Source organism: Lacerta agilis, chromosome 3 (genome assembly GCF_009819535.1).
Source record: "Lacerta agilis isolate rLacAgi1 chromosome 3, rLacAgi1.pri, whole genome shotgun sequence".
NCBI classification, from domain to species: domain Eukaryota; kingdom Metazoa; phylum Chordata; class Lepidosauria; order Squamata; family Lacertidae; genus Lacerta; species Lacerta agilis.
The window spans coordinates 56,348,402-56,365,930 of record NC_046314.1 but is presented as its reverse complement, the minus strand read 5'-3'; the positions used below and the strand labels follow the sequence as shown (position 1 = coordinate 56,365,930).

General features: G+C 41.5%; 1 protein-coding gene across 4 annotated transcripts in view; it reads left to right on the top strand.

Moving 5' to 3' along the window:
• The window catches only part of MED23 (mediator complex subunit 23), a 42,625-nt gene that overhangs the window by 23,467 nt on the left and 1,629 nt on the right, over positions 1-17,529 (top strand). For all 4 annotated transcript variants that reach the window (XM_033143787.1, XM_033143785.1, XM_033143788.1 and 1 more), the window contains 15 exons: positions 518-763; positions 887-1,029; positions 2,112-2,286; positions 2,851-3,014; positions 3,603-3,727; positions 5,249-5,454; positions 5,966-6,146; positions 6,974-7,144; positions 8,571-8,787; positions 10,756-10,992; positions 11,532-11,697; positions 12,071-12,143; positions 12,992-13,206; positions 14,642-14,762; positions 17,163-17,294. In XM_033143787.1, coding sequence (XP_032999678.1) covers positions 518-763; positions 887-1,029; positions 2,112-2,286; positions 2,851-3,014; positions 3,603-3,727; positions 5,249-5,454; positions 5,966-6,146; positions 6,974-7,144; positions 8,571-8,787; positions 10,756-10,992; positions 11,532-11,697; positions 12,071-12,143; positions 12,992-13,206; positions 14,642-14,762; positions 17,163-17,294 — 2,572 coding nt within the window. The remainder of the gene's footprint in view (positions 1-517; positions 764-886; positions 1,030-2,111; positions 2,287-2,850; positions 3,015-3,602; positions 3,728-5,248; positions 5,455-5,965; positions 6,147-6,973; positions 7,145-8,570; positions 8,788-10,755; positions 10,993-11,531; positions 11,698-12,070; positions 12,144-12,991; positions 13,207-14,641; positions 14,763-17,162; positions 17,295-17,529) is intronic.

Genomic DNA, 17,529 nt, shown 5'->3' with positions numbered 1-17,529 from the left:
AGAATGGAGAGAGGCAAGGGCGATAAAATATGAATGTTTTATTATAGTCATGTGCAGAATTTCTGTACTTCTTTCCCATAAAAACACACCTCAGGCAGTTTTCATTAAAAGCCATAAAAACACACCATGGAAGGCAGTTTAATTATGATAAAAGAAACCACTGCAGCAAAAAGTAACAAGCGGACACAAGCATCGCCAGAGAAGTGGTAAAACTCAACAGGAAAATAGGAAGGGGCTTTGAGTTATTAATTAGTTTATGCTGCTTATCCAACTGGGTTGTCTAGGCATTTCACAGCATGTTAAAATGCAGGAACAATTGGCATTCCCATAATCAAAGACCTGGTGGAAAAGGCTTTATGCAGCAGAGATATAGATTTCCTCTGTAATACCTAGAATGAGATTGTTGGGTTGTTGTTTTTTAGAGTTAGGATGCAACTCTACCATCAGATGCAGACTTTCGTTGCTCGGGCATTTCTGGGACAGTTACTCTTTTCCCTTTCATTTAACTTCCTCGCAGATTTTTGCAACAGAGTCTAAGAAATAAAAGTTTGCAGATGAATGACTACAAGATTGCCCTGTTGTGCAATGCTTATTCCACCAATTCAGAATGCTTCACGTTGCCTATGGGTGTTCTAGTGGAAACTATTTACGGAAATGGCAACATGAGAATACCTCTCCCAGGAACCAATTGTATGGCTTCAGGATCCATCACACCGTTGCCAATGAACCTCTTGGATTCACTGACGGTTCATGCCAAGATGAGGTAGAGTATGCTTAGTATCTGAAAGTTACAGAAGTGTCAAGTGTGCATACTGTGGTACAGAAGAGCTGTGTTCTCAGAAAACTATACGGCTTTGAAAATAACATGGTTTCTTTTTCTCCCCAGCCTCATTCACAGCATAGCTACCAGAGTGATCAAACTGGCCCATGCGAAATCTAGCTTAGCCTTGGCTCCAGCCCTTGTGGAAACTTATAGTCGCTTGCTGGTTTATATGGAAATAGAATCCTTGGGCATCAAAGGTTTCATAAGTAAGAAATCTTGTTTGATTGATTTTTAAAAATGTCAACAGATATGGTTGAAATTTGGGCCTCTGCTGCCAAATTAATATACATAAACATCCCTGGCTTAGGCTGTCTGTGCATGCTCCAAAGTGCTTACAATTTGGGGCCCTGCATAATGTAAATTGATGCTAAAGACATACTTCTATGCAATCTAGTTCAGGAACAAGGTCAAGTTATTATAACTTTCGTTTAGATATATGTTAAGTTATTTTGCAGACATTCTCTATCTGGCATGACAACTTTATTTTCTAGTACATGATACCATCACAAAGCAAAATCTGAGATCAAGAAGAAATAAATAGCATGCATATTATAATAATACATATAGTTCTTTTCCTGAATAGCCAAAGCACTTTCATCTCACCGATTCTTATATGTGTAAGACAGAAACAATAGTATTATCCCTAATTATTGATAGGGGACTCAGGATAATAAGGGAATGGCCTGCTTGGCACCACCCAGTTAGTTTGTTGATAAGCTAGGATTTGAACTGGGAACAAACCAGCTTCAGCGCTATGCACACTGAAGGAAATTTATCTTGTCATTTTTATTGTTGCTTTTATTAACATATTTATCCAACACTTCTTCCAGGGAACCCAAATGGCATGCAGGTTTTAACCTCACAGTTAACCCTGCTGGGTTTGCCCAAGTCCAATCTGTGATTTCAGGGTTATCAGTGAAGTGTTTTATAAAAGGTTGCCATATTTCAACAAAGCCGTCTACATCATTTGTATTACTCAATGCATGTAATATCTTCTTTCAAGAAGAGATGACAAGCATTGAATAATAGGGACTCCTGCTTTAACCTCCTGTTTAGAGAGCCATTATATAAATGAATAATGTAGTGTTCTGCATAATTGCATAATAGTGGATACCTATTCTACCTGAACGCTGCTAAGATCTAACTAGGTGCTATATATTGTCAATGCTGTAGGGCGAAAAAAAGAAACATGCCTGAACTTGCCTGATTCTGTTTGTGCCTGTAAGAAAAATATATTCCTCTGAATGTTTCGCTGAAAAAATGGTTGATTTCATATTTTTCTTTTCAGGCCAACTGCTACCCACTGTTTTTAAGTCTCACGCTTGGGGAATCTTGCATACTCTCCTGGAGATGTTCAGCTATCGCATGCACCATATCCAACCTCATTACAGAGTCCAGCTGCTCAGTAACCTTCATTCCTTAGCTGCTGTGGCACAGACTAATCAGAACCAGCTTCATCTGTGGTAAGTGTTGCTACTGTAAATCAATCTATTTCTGCTTTGCAAGCATCACACAGAGCAGAAAACCATGGAAGAGGGATTGGGTCAAAAATGTTTCTAGGCCAAAAGTTAGTGCAATTTTTGGAAGGGCGGATTCAAACACTACATAACCAACTTTGGCCACAGCTTATGATTAGTGAAGAGAGATATGAACCATGTGCCCAAGTTCAGGCAACATGCTAAGCTAAAAGGTTGGCTTTGCTCATTGCGGAGCAAGATTAAACAAGACTGGAGACTGCTGCTAACTCCTCTTTGGGAGCCCACAAGTGTGCGCAATCATGGTACACTTACTGAGTCATGCAAACCAGGCCAATATGCATTCATGGAAATATGGGTAGTCAATTGAGGGTGAACTCATGTAAAGCGCAAAACTGAAAACTCAAATCACGTGATCATCAAGTCAAATGAATCTTGCCATGCTTTCTGTAATAATGCTTGAAGCAAGGTGTTTCCTGCTTTGATTTCCTGCAATTATCATTAAAAACCCTGTTTCTCCCTGAAAACATAGCTAACATATTCTCTTTATAGTGTTGAAAGCACTGCTCTACGGCTGATTACTGCTTTGGGTAGCTCTGAGGTCCAGCCACAATTCACCCGCTTCCTTAATGAGCCCAAAACAGTCCTTTCAGCAGAATCGGAAGAACTTAACAGAGCACTTATTTTGACTCTAGCAAGAGCAACGCATGTCACAGGTAACAGTCATTATCTCTCAATTTTACAAATGGTTTTGAATATATCAAAGGAAAGCACAAGATGTGAGCATTAATACAGTACTGTGCTAAAAAAAATTATGAGTCTTGAATTCTTTATGCTTTCACTGCATTGTTACAATTATTGAAGTGTGAACTGTTATGAGGCCACAGCTATTATCAGGCTCACATCTTACTCCTTCTTCCATTGTAATCACAATAGGTTTAGAAGCTTTCACATCCACTTTAAACTAATCACAGCTTGCCATGATCTCTTAACATAGACAAACTATAGTTAGGTAAAATAAGCCACCTTCATACTATAGTTTATGAAGCTGACTTGTTTTCTCTGACCACAGCTAAGTTTAGGGTTGAAATATAATGCTAAACTCTGGTTGATCTAAAACAGAGTCTAGTCAGAATGAATATTAAACCTGGAAAAGGAAACCCATGGAGGTTTTGAATGGTTAAAATTACAATACCAGTAATAATGCATAGAGCATTTGTGGGGAATAAATATGACTATTGATCAATCCACTGTATTTGATTAAGCTATTTAAATAAGTAATTACATTTAGATGTCTGTCTTAGATTTTTTCACAGGGTCGGATTCCATTCAGGGCACCTGGTGCAAGGATATACTGCAGACCATCATGAGCTTTACTCCCCATAACTGGGCTTCACACACCTTGAGCTGTTTTCCGGCTCCACTTCAGGTAATTAAAAAAGCAAAACCAATTTTTCAAGTATGTCTTCACCTTTGAGCGAGTTAGGATGGAAGAAGATACTGTTTCTCTTACTTTTTAAAAGTCACCTCACATTAAAACTACGTGAAGGAAGCTTCCCAACAGTGTTTTTTGTATATTTTGGAGGATGAGATTTAAAGGTTTTAAATGGGTACAGGTTTAAAGGTTTTAACAAGAAAGCACTACCAACAAAATGTACCCGTTATTAGGGATTTCTGCAGAAGTAACGTAACAAAACATGTGGCAGGTTATTTCTGCTTTTAGCCTAGTCTGGTGAAAGGAGTATGAACTTTGAATTGCTGTACTAAAAGGACACATTGTGCTAGGCCTATCCTTGCATCAGCTGCCTTCATCTGTATAGAGAAAGCTCTGTGTTTCTAAGACGGCTTTAAGAAATCAGGAAAAAAACTAGATGCCACAGGAACCTAATACCTTTCTTGGGACCAGCTAAAGTTGTGTTGAGGAACCTCCACCTTGTGGGCCTCATCAGACCTGGTAGAGGTCCTGATTTGGCCTGCAAGGCTGTTTCCCCAGACCACACCCACCTGCCCCACATTGGACATCCTATGTGGTGTCAGGTATAGTCAGGTAAAGACATGGATGCAAAGAAATAGTCAGGACCTTAAACTGCCTTCTTCAGGGCTGCCTCTCACTAGTAGGAAACCCCACTAGGATTGGCTGAACAAAGTAGTTCCCCATCTGGGACTCCCTAGTGTAGGCACTGAGAGCCATCCCTTTTGAAGTAAGTTTGCATGCCATTTGTATTCAAGAGCTGTTCCCTTTGAAAGTGAGCCCCTTTCCAGTTGTCATCTGAGGTCATAATGACATCAGGTGAGTGACGGGTGGATGGCCTCATCCACCTATTAAAGTTGGCCCACGGGTGTGGGGGGGGGGAAAGGATTCAACCTAGCCATGTCCGGTTGTGAGCAAGCTTCAAACTCTCCAGAAATCGTCTTCATACTGAATAGATAGCGAAAGGAGTCAGGGGAGAGAAAAGGTGGGCATGGTTTAGGACCCCTGCAGTCCACACATTGTCAGAGACTTGAGATGAGATGTAGGAGGCATTAGACATAACTGGATTAGTGTTTGCTAGATCCAAAATGATTACAGGATGCAAGGTTTCTGAGATAATTGTTTCCCCCCGATATTCTAAAAATATTTAATCAGTTACTCAGGCCTGTCTCTGGCACAAATTGGAACACATGGCTCCCTTGTGAGATAGAAAGCCAGAAAAGTGGCAGTATTTATATTGGCAATGCTGGATATTTAGGGGAAAATCAAGAGGGGACAACAAGGGCGGTATTAGGAAGAGGCTGGAGCCCCAAAATTAAGTCCCATCTTCAGATGGAAGATTTCTTCCTCCAGGTTTTTAAAATCCCACTTCTGAATGGCTCTATTATAGAAGCAGAGTGACTCGCAGTAGCTTACTTAATTTCAGATGAAATAGGAATTTTCAGATTAGACAACTGATAACAATTCACTTTATTCTAGGCATTCTTCAAACAAAACAATGTACCTCAAGAGAGCCGCTTTAACCTGAAGAAAAACGTGGAAGAGGAGTACCGAAAATGGAAGTCCATGATCAATGAGAATGACATCATCACCCACTTCTCCATGCAGGGCTCCCCACCCCTCTTCCTTTGTCTCCTCTGGAAGATGCTTCTGGAGACTGATCACATTAACCAAATTGGTTACAGGTTAGTTATTTCAAGATGGATTGTTTCTGGCATAGTAGATTTGTGCAGAACATTCTAAGCAAGAGGTACATTTCAGTTAGCACACTAGTAAAAGGAAACATAACATATATGCCAAAGACTGGGGTTTTCTGCAGCTGCCCCGGGTTTAATGGTTCGTCCCCTGGACATTCATTATGTATAAAGTTAATAGTCTGCTAGGTGTATGCTGAAAGACCAAATTCATTATCGGTGCAAATCAATACAAAGTGGGCTGCTGCAGACCTATCTACTAACTCCAGGGGAAATCTATTTTAGGACAGAAGGGGGTAGAATCACCACTCTTTTTAGTGCAGGTTTTTATCAGTTCTGCCCTACTTTGTGCATTTTGAGAGTGAATTCTAAAAATAGTAGCTCTCTAGAGGTTGGTTGCTTGATAATGGCAGCCTTAGGTAGAGTATCTATATCTGACAGCCCACGTTGTTAAATTAATTCTGCATCTGCCACCATTGCATTTTTCTATCCTGTTTGTTAGGGTGTTGGAAAGAATCGGAGCCAGAGCTCTGGTGGCTCATGTAAGGACATTTGCAGATTTCTTGGTCTATGAATTTTCAACATCAGCTGGGGGCCAGCAGCTCAATAAGTGTATTGAGATTCTCAATGACATGGTGTGGAAATACAACATTGTGACACTGGACCGGTTGATTTTATGTTTGGTAAGTAACGCCACAACAGAGGGTACTTCTTGTATGATGACCATAAAACTAATAGTCCTAAATTGGTGAGATTCTGGGGAGTTCCTCACAATTCCTTTTTGTTTTTGCCACGCTGAACGATTATGATACATCAGCACCTCACTGCTCACTTCTAACTAGGTGATTTATGAACAAGTTAAAAAGCTGATTGTAGGGACAAGTTGCATTTTTTGTTAGAAGATTAGTAATTTCACATTTGAGTTATTTTAAGTTTTCTCTAGTGAATGCTACCTGGACCCAGTGATTTGTTCACATTTTTACAGCTGTTTCCCTCAACCCCTCAGACAGTACATTCAGGCACAAGGATCAATCCCACATTTTCCACAGTGACGACAGATGCAAAGAAGATATAACTGTCTTTTTGGTTGTCTCTGTCATGCCCACTGTATATCTTACATGTGTTTTCTTTTTAGCTATTGCTAATTTTAATCATCTTCTGAATATTTTTTAAAACCTGCTTTTAACTGTTATCGATAGTTTCAATGTATCATTTTATAATTTTGTAAACTGCTTAGAGGTTTTTAACAATCAAACAATGCACAAATTGTGTGAGATAAATAAATATCCATGCACTCCTTTAAAACCAACCATTCCAACTTGCTCTTCTTGGCTTGGAGGTGTCTAGCATCAGCATATAAACGCCTATGCACAGTGTGGCTCTCTCCAAACATCTCTGGCTCATGTGCTACAGATTTGACTCACAGATTTATTTCCATCCATGAGCCATAAATGTTTCGTTTGTAGTATTTTGCTGTCCTCTTAGATGCTTTATATCCTCTTCATTTCAGGCAATGCGCAGTCATGAGGGCAACGAAGCCCAAGTGTGCTACTTCATCATTCAGTTGCTCTTACTTAAACCTAATGATTTCCGAAACAGAGTAAGTGAATTTGTGAAAGACAACTCCCCAGAGCATTGGCTGCAGAATGACTGGCATACAAAACACATGTCCTATCACAAGGTACTTTTGGTTACTTTACTTTGTGGTGAAATAATGTAAAGTTAGAATATTGTTTCTAACTTTACCCTTTGTTTCCCAAGGCATTTATTTGTTTATTACTGCCAATTGCTAGGGGTGTATGGGGTCCTAGGGGAGGGGGTAGTGCCTTTGGTGGGGGACATGTCATGCTATTTCTGGGGTAGTTTGTCCACCTTTGGTCCCCACCCTGCACTCAGCTTTCACCTGGGGCTCCTAAATGCTGTCAACATGCGATAGCAGCCACCCCCAGGGAATGGCTTTGACTGGCTGGTTAAACTGGGTGAGGGTAGCTGATGGGTCTCAAACCCTGGGTGCTTTAGGGACAAAGACAGGCTCCAGCGGATTGAGCGGCCGAGACTAATAGTAGCCTAATGGTCAAGAAGGTGGTTTCTGTACGTGCTGTAGAGGAGAGTGAGGGGCAGGTGGGGCTCGTCAACCTGGGAAGGTAGCCCATCTAAGAGAAGGAAAACTCTGATCCTAAACTTCTGCCTTGCAAGATACCTTTGGGAGAAAAAAGGGTTAAAGAGTAAACCATACACAAATCCAGAGGGGAGTCCCTCCTTACGGCAACTCCTGCAGCCAAGCTGGTACCAAACGGATTGCTCTGCTTTCCTTTGGTCCACATTAACCTAAGACCTCCATGCACACTGCCCAGGCTGGTGCTCCAGGGAGGCCACATCAGTGCTGCTAATGCAGCAGTTTGACTTCACTGCTGGAGGCGCACACTGTTGTCTCTCAAAGCAGACGAATGCTAACAACTGCAATTTGCTGAATACCAAGATTAGTTTCCCTATGTCTGAGAAAGGCTGGGAGTATTTCACATTTGAACTGGGAGTATAGTTTGAAAACAGGCAGGTCTTACTGGCAAAGACACACGCAAAACCATTTCCCTGCAGGGGATTATTAGGGGAGTTGAAGATGCTAGGCCAATCCTTACCACCTAGAACAGATCAGGACTTGGAAGGTGTGGTAGCTTTTGTTTCCTGCATGTGTAGGTATGCCCAGTCACAGTGAACTGCCAGAGATGTGGGCTTTGAGGCTGAAATCACCCTAAGGCTTACCTGCATTCATTTCACTGCTTCAAAAACCACTTCGTTCCCCAGTGGCAGAAACATGCCTATATTCATTCTCTTAGCAGCAGCACCCCACCCCGCACCTAAGGTTAGAAATCTTTAAAAGTCCTTATACGATTTGCTGCCTGTATGTGTTTCTAATTACAGAGCTCAGTTTGTGCTAGAGATTTTGCAGTGAGATGTGAATGTAAAGCACCATTGCTTTTCAAGTGCACAACAGGATTGTGGAGGGGGGGGATCTGCATTCAGAACATTTAGAGAATAAAATATTAGGTTTCAAATGTTACCAAAGCAAGGCAGATAAATTAATATTTTAAAAACTTTTCCCTCCACAGAGGTATCCTGAAAAGTTATATTTTGAAGGGTTAGCAGAGCAAGTCAACCCTCCAGTACAAATCCAGCCCCAGTACTTGCCGATATACTTTGGAAATGTGTGTCTCCGCTTCCTGCCAGTATTTGACATTGTGATTCACAGATTTCTGGAACTCCTTCCGGTGTCCAAATCACTGGAGACTTTACTCGATCATCTAGGAGGCTTATACAAATTCCATGGTAAGATTCTTTCCCCCCCACCCCACCAATAAAGCGTTGTGTGTGTCTGGGTCTTGTTCCAGCTGTGCTAATTTTGCTTGTCTCACTAGCATAGTAAAGGAGTAATTGCATATGGCTTTGTCAGACTTGCTGGGGGGACGGACCCTACTCCTAGGAAGACTATGGAAATTGCAGGCCTCTTCAAAAGTCTGTGTCAATATACATTTCAACAATCGCAACCAAGCTGGTGTGATAGCATCCATGTTTGGCTGAGCCAAAACTGCAGGCACAGATGTCAAGCTCTGTCCCTGTTGGAGAAATTCTGCATGTCACAAAGCAGATGTATGCATGCTGAGTCGTCCCCCGTCCCCACCCAGGCATATTGAAGCAAAGTGGAAGCCTTTGTATGTAGTCAAACGCCATGCATGCATCAAAGCTCATGAGGTTGCAGGAAGGAGGTAATTGGGGTGGTCGTCTTTTGAAATAGCTGTAAAGAGAGAAGTATGAGACTGGATTGCTGATGTTTCCAATTACTTCAAAAGCTGAGGAGAAGCCACAAAGATTAGTAGTTCAGTAATGAGGAACAGCATGAATTGTAATAGTTACTATGCTGGGTAGACCACTAATAACAGCCACACATAACTTCCCTCCCTTTTTGAGAACAAGGATTAAGAAAAAGGTATTAATCCCTCGTGGTTTAAAAATAAATCCAAATTATGTGATCAAACAGCTTAAATTTGAGATAAATGCAAAATGGATTATGTTGGCATTTGTATTTACTCTGCAAATAAAACTGTTTGGGGTTTTTTGTCACATTGATTTTTTTTTTAGCATTTTATGAACTAAGGGGGCATGGAAAATGAACAGAATTTTTCAGATTTTAACACTACCAGATTTTGCCCTTTTTGGTGTGCTTGTTGCTATATAGATTGCTTTAGGAAACCTCATACATTACCATATAAGCATTTAAATACTCTTGCTTAGAATCTTGCTCAAATCACTATGAAGCATCTTTTGAGGCTGTTCTTTATTGTCACTGATGACGCGCATATCCTATTATAGTAATATGGAAAAACCAGAGATTAGCAATTCTTTCCAATGTGATGAATGTATATCAATGTTTGTCTAATCTAAGGCCTTTAGTCCATTGTTGTCACTATAAAGTATTTGCAGAATTGTCCTCTAGGATGATCTTATTCCACGTTTTGGTCACTATTACATGTTCTTTCCAATTTCAAACACACAAATATTATTCCCTGGGTTTGGAGAAATATTTGAGTTACCAGTGCAAATGTTGCATTCTTTTAATAAAAAAAAACCAGGGAAGAAAAGCAGCCAGAGCTGCTACTTAGAGGTGTAGTAGGGTTACCACAGAGATTGTCATTAAAAGATGTGATTTATTATCCCATAAAGAGAATGAGCACACAAAAATTATTTCTGACATGAGCCTAGCTTGAGATTTTCTCTGATTTTTCACAAAATGCAGGGTTAATGTGCTGAATTATTATGAGAACTTTAATCAAAGAGGCAACAGGTACTACTACTCATTTGAACTTCTGCCTCTGATTCTAAAGCTACAAGCATGGCTACTTGTACTTACAGCGATTCAGCAAGAGTGCAAAAAAGAAAATGTATACTGTGATGCTGGCTGCACAATTTAGCTTCAAACAAATCTCAGCTTCTATTATTATGAAAACTGCAAGCTAGTCCTTGCGGTTGTATAAATATTCTTGAAAGTGTGTGGGCAAAACAAGTTGAAATCTTTGAGCTCCTGCAGTGAGCAAAGTAAAGTATACAAGATAGCAAAAATTGCAGGCTAAATTTTCCCCAAACTGAGAGATGATCAGATTGCATTATTTATATTTGGTACAAATCCCAGACTTATTGGAACTGAACTTGGATTGCCTGAATGAAGGTTTAGTTTTATAACATGGATTAAACACAGACTTTGCTCTAAGTTTGTGAACACATCTGTTCTCCTCTTGGCAGATCGTCCAGTGACCTACCTGTACAACACTCTTCACTACTATGAGGGGCACCTCCGGGAGAGGATGAACCTCAAACGAAAGCTCGTCCATGCCATCATCGGCTCCCTTAAAGACAATCGGCCACAAGGGTGGTGCTTAAGTGATACTTACCTCAAATGTGGTATGAATGCACGAGAAGATAACCTGTGGATTCCTGAAGATATTTATTATTGCAAACTGATTGCGAGACTGGTTGATAATATCCTTTTTGTTAAAGAAAAAAAGAAAAAATGTGACATATCAGGCTGCATCCAAATAACTATTCTCATCATAATGAATTGGTAAATGGCTATTTTCTAGTGCTTCAGCCGCCCACAGATTTTTTATCAAATTACTACTGCAAAATAAGTAGAGCATGCATGTTTTTAACTCTTTTCATGTGTTAAATATGTGTGGCTATCATCCCAAGCATTGGCAGGTTCACCAGAAGTAAACCCCACTGAGTTGAGCCAGACCAAGCAGTACATAAATTTTGTTAAATAAATAAGCCAAAGTAAAATTTATAAATCCAAAAGATCACAGGACCAGTCACTTTCTTAACAAACCACCTTTAGTTCCTTGAACTGGGGAAACCGGCTCAAAATTTCTAATACACTGCATTGCATTATTTGGTGGGGGGGAACACAAAGTGTACAACGCATTATACTCAGTAACTGTGATGCTCCTGATAGGATGCTAACTTCTTGTTCTAATGGCTGCTTCCTAGTTTCTATAACTATTTACCTTAATCGCTGTCACCGATGGCTGGCAAATCATCTAGCCCATTCCCAAACTGTGACTGGAGGTTCAATGAATTTCCCAACCCAGCTGCCCACGCTCTGCATGTTACCTGTGTCGAACTCATGGCATTGACTGTGCCAGGAAAGGATGTGGGCAATGCCCTCCTCAATGTTGTGCTGAAAAGGTATGTAAAACTTTCTGAAAGGTGGGGGTGGGGGGACACTTATGAAGTTGGGGGCCTGTTAACATTGCAAAATGTTGTCTAATATCTGTCAAAATGGAAAGATTCCCAGGAACCAAATCACAAAATTGTAGAGCTGGAAGGAACCCTGAGGATTGTCTAGTCCAAACCGCCGCCCCGCCCCCCAGCAATGCAGGAATATGCAGCTGTCCCATGCAAGGATTGGGCCTGCAACCTTGGCGTTATCAGCATCACACCCTAACCAACTCAGCTAACCATATTTAGCTGATTTTAATGTATCAATTTCTTTAAAGCACCTTTGCCAAAATATTAAATAAAAGAATCACATGTCTCTCTCCCCCTTCATTTCTTATAGTCAGCCTTTAGTGCCCAGAGACAATATCACAGCTTGGATGAATGCAATTGGACTCATTATCACTGCGTTACCTGTAAGTCATCTTGCATTTTGAATTCTGATTTAAGTGAAGAGAGAGCGCGCTAAAACATCAACCCCTGTACAAGAAGTATAATACAGAAGTTAGGGTAGCGTTCATTATTTTTAGTTTTGACTGTAAGTTTGTTCAATGGAATTTAGATGTGAAGAATCAAAGACAGAGTATGGTGCATCTGAAGCAATTCAGAAAATTTGACACCTTGAGCAGTGTAGAAATTGCTTAGGGTTGCTATTTTAAAGGTAAAGGTAAAGGGACCCCTGACCATTAGGTCCAGTCGCGGACGACTCTGGGGTTGCGGCACTCATCTCGTTTTACTGGCCGAGGGAGCCGGCGTACAGCTTCTGGGTCATGTGGCCAGCATGACTAAGCCGCTTCTGGCGAACCAGAGCAGCGCACAGAAATGCCGTTTACCTTCCCGCTGGAGCAGTGCCTATTTATCTACTTGCACTTTGACATGCTTTCGAACTGCTAGGTGGGCAGGAGCTGGGACCAAGCAACGGGAGCTCACCCCGTCACGGGGATTCAAACCGCCGACCTTCTGATCAGCAAGCCCTAGGCTCTGTGGTTTAACCCACAGTGCCACCCGCGTCCCATAAATTTTCTATTTTAAGAACTCTTAAATATTTGTTATTAAAACTCAGTTTCCTGCAGCAGTAACTAAGTTGCCATTTGATGCAAACATGGTTCTCCACACATGGGCCTATGGTTTCTACATTCCCATGCTAGAACAATGTGGTGTAGGGTGGAGCCAAAAGAGAGTGGCAATCACATTGCTCCTAAAACATTAGAATTGGGCCAGAATGTCCTGATGATTTGACTTTGCTTTGGCTCTCTTTTCCCAGGAGCCCTACTGGATTGTCCTTCACGAACGGATTGTGAGTGTTATCAACAGTCCTAGCTTGACTTCAGAGACCGAATGGGTTGGTTACCCATTCCAACTGTTTGACTTCACAGCTTGCCATCAGTCTTACTCAGAGATGTGCTGTAGCTACACTCTGGCATTGGCACATGCAGTCTGGCACCATTCAAGCATTGGCCAACTTTCCCTCATTCCAAAGTAGGTGTCATGGATTGGCTGGATGAAGAGGAGTGGTGGGAGGCACCAGCTGGGGAAACCCCAGAGGAGGAAGGCTCGGAGCTAGAGGATTGGTGGTGGGACACAGAGGAGCAGTCAAAGGGAGTGGATTGGAGGGGGGGTAGGTTTCAGATGCTGAAGGGACAACAGGGTTTAGTGAGTAGGAAGAGCCCGGGACAGGAAGCAGCTCAGACTGAGGCTGGAGCAGGAGCGGGTGTCAAGGGACTGTTGACAAACACAGAGTCTCCCTCTTCTGCTGCATCAAGCTCCCCTCTCACCTGGTCTCCAAGAGCTTGCAAAGTAATGAGAATCGGCCTCGGTCCAGTGTACCTGAAGGAGCGTCTCCACCCCCATCGTTCTGCCTGGACACTGAGGTCCAGCACCGAGGGCCTTCTGGTGGTTCCCTCGCTGCGAGAAGCCAAGTTACAGGGAACCAGGCTGAGGGCCTTCTCGGTAGTGGCACCCACCCTGTGGAACGCCCTCCCACCAGATGTCAAAGAGAGAAACAACTACCAGACTTTTAGAAGACATCTGAAGGCAGCCCTGTTTAGGGAAGCTTTTAATGTTTAATAGACTGTTATATTTTAATATTTCGTTGGAAGCTACCCAGAGTCTCTGGGGAAACCCAGCCAGATGGGTGGGGTATAAATAAATTATTATTATTATTATTATTATTATTATTATTATTATTATTAGAGCAGGTCAGAGGTGCCCAGACACAGTTTGAGAGTGCTTGGGAAACACCTGAGAGAGGAGGAGCCTTAGAGATGGTGGAAGGCAGGGACCTTCAGTCCTGGCAACTGGTTCATAGGAGCAAGACCTACTGGGGAGTGTTGCTGAGAATAAGTACAGTGGTACCTCGGGTTACGAACTTAATTCGTTCCGGAGGTCCATTCTTAAGCCGAAACTGTTCTTAACCTGAGGCACGCTTTCGTTAATGGGGCCTCCCACTGCCACCAGCACACAATTTCCATTCTCATCCTGGGGCAAAGTTCTCACCCCGAGGTACTACTTCCGAGTTAGCAGAGTTTGTAACTCAAACCATTTGTAACCTGAGGTACCACTGTATGTTCAGTTTCTTGTATAAACAATTAACTTCACTGACAACAAAGATATGCTTCCTTTTTTGCTGTCCTGACTCCCACCATGACAGGCATATTCTATAAAATCTCTGAATATTATTTTCAGCCAAATAAAAATGTGCTGCTTGTATATAAAGCCCACATATAGCCATAGGACATAGGCAAATATCTTCTGTTAAGTGTGTGTCAGAATATTTGATTGTATGAATCTTAATATTATTAGCGGCACTTGCCTCTTAACAGAATTTGGTAAATTTTAGTGTATAAAATAGTGCTTCTTTTATTAGTTTTGTTTTATGTTTTTCTAACTTAATATAATTTCTGAAATATTACAGGTTTCTCACTGAAGTATTGATACCAGTAGTAAAGACTGAATTTCAGTTACTCTACGTGTATCACCTGGTTGGTCCATTCCTACAGCGGTTCCAGCAGGAGAGGACAAGATGCATGCTAGAGGTATGTGAGATCAAGAGAAATTGCTGCAGTGTTCATAATAATAATAATAATAATAATAATAATAATAATAATAATAAACAATTAATAATTTATTATTTATTCCCCAGCCACTCTGGGTGGCTTCCAACAGAATATTAAAATGCAATAATATATTAAACATTAAAAGCTTCCCTAAACGGGGCTGCCTTCAGATGTCTCCTAAAAGTCTGGTAGTTGTTTTTCTCTTTGACAACTGGTGGGAGGGCGTTCCACAGGGCAGGTGCCACTACCGAGAAGGCCCTCTGCCTGGTTCCCTGTAACTTGGCTTCTCGTGGCGAGGGAACCGCCAGAAGGCCCTTGGCACTGGACCTCAGAAGAGTAGGACAGCAAGCTTTTGGACTTTGCTAAATACTGCCTTTCTGGTGAGGCTTTCCATGCAAACATTAACCTTGCTCTCCTATCCCTCCAACAAAATCAGTTCAACGAAGGAATAGTTTGTATATCTTTCATTGTGCTTATTCCTCCATCCTCTTTGGAGGTTTAATATATCCCTGCCATAGTCATAGGTGCAAGAGAACATATATCACATAATTATGTAATTTCAGGATATCTTACAAAATCTTTGGGGTATTTTCCTTTTCTTTGCTGCCCATTTGCTTTTGTCAGTTTGTTGGGAGAAACACATCCCAGTTCTCCCGAAATCACCACAGGCACAGCCTCAAATTATATGGACTTTGCATTCAGTCACAGCAGAAAGCAAATTACAGTATTCATCAACTTGTCTCTTCAAGCACAACAAACGAGTTTTAAAATAAACTCTCCAGGACATTTTCAGTGTCCTAAAATTAATTATGCTTATGCCATAAGTAGCTAAACAAAGCTGACTTCAAGCTCTGTCTTTGAAGACAGGAAGGAACATCTGTGCCTTTTAAACTCTGCTTTCTGTAGTAAGCCAGGCAGAGCAAGAGATACGAAAAGTGCATAATTAGCTTATTCTCTATTTTTCCTGTCATCTTTGAAGAATAAAAAGTCCTGAGTTCTCCTCCTACAAGTGAGGGTTACTGCCGTGGCGCCACCAGTTTTAATTTGCCAGCTCTGAAACCCTCATATGGCTATGGATTGATGAGTTCATCTTAAACAAAAGAAGCCCCAAATTTAGATAATGACTAATTTTAAAAAATGTTCACCAGAAATGTCCTCGTGGTTCTTTGGTAGAGCACAGAACACCAGTGTATCTGGCAAACATATCCACTAATACAGTTGTCTATCCCATTATCTCTCATCATCAAAGCTCAGTCCTTTTGCAGAATGCTTCAGTAGTATATCTGTATGCAAGATTCAGGTCACTATTTTAAATTGAAAGAATGTGATCTGTTGTTTTTAATAACCTTTTACAAGATCTACAGTGGTTCTCAAAGAGTGTCGCGCCACTGTGGTGGGAAGATTCAAGGACAATCAATATTATATTTTGGGAATGATTCATGTTCTTCCATAGCTACATTGTTGATACTTTTTGGATGCCCCATGATCATATTATAAAGTGGGGATGTGGGTGGCGCTGTGGTCTAAACCACTGAGCCTCTTGGGCTTGCCACGATGGGGTGAGCTCTCCCATTGCTCTGTCCCAGCTCCTGCCAACTTAGCAGTTTGAAAGCACGCCAGTGCAAGTAGATAAATAGGTACCGCTGCGACGGGAAGGTAAACGGTGTTTCCGTGCACACTGGTTTCTGTCACGGTGTCCTGTTGCGCCAGAAGTGGCTTAGTCATGCTGGCCACATGACCCAGAAAGCTGTCTGTGGACAAACGCCGGCTCCCTCAGCCTGAAAGTGAGATGAGCGCCACAACTGCATAGTCACCTTTGACTGGACTTAACCGTCCAGGGGTCCATTACCTTACCTATACCTATTATAAGGTAAAGGGACCCCTGACCATTAGGTCCAGTCGCGGACGACTCTGGGGTTGCGGCACTCATCTCACTTTATTGGCCAAGGGAGCCGGCGTACAGCTTCTAGGTCGTGGCTAGCATGACTAAGCCACTTATGGCGAACCAGAGCAGTGCATGGAAACGCCGTTTACCTTCCCGCCGGAGCGGTACCTATTTATCTACTTGCACTTTTGGCATGCTTTCAAACTGCTAGGTTGGCAGGAGCAGGGACTGAGCAACGGGAGCTCACCCCATCGCGGGGACTATAAATCTAGCACTGCTAGTTGTTCCTTTTTGTTTTCCAATGATTTTTTTTATCCATGAGAACATTATTGGCTTGTTGTGTGTAAATTTTTATTCTGAAAGTGTGATCCAGAGAAAAAAGTTTGAGAAGCACTGAACCGTAGGCTTCTGCCCCTGCCTGCATTGCTCACCAACCCCACCTACCAGGACAATACCATGCATATTCAGTACAGTTTTTGTTTGTGTGGTAATAGATTGGAGTAGCTTTTTATGAAATGCTTCTGGAGGTGGACCAATGCAACACACATCTCAACTACATGGATCCGATATGTGATTTCCTGTATCATGTGAAGTACATGTTTACTGGAGACAGTGTAAAAGACCAAGTAAGTGATGGAAAACCGGAAGTTCCTCTTTTGTATTTTTTGCCAAGTGTCTCTTCTTTTGCTTTATTTTCTCTTTCTCTTTCCTGTCTTTATTTCTATTGTCCCTCTCTTTTATTCTTCTGTTTTTCTTTTTTATCTTTCAAAGTTGTGATATCACTGTCTTATAGGAAAATGTCGGTTAAGAAATCTTACATACTACAATTATATTTTGTTTTCTATTTTAAATTTTGAAGTG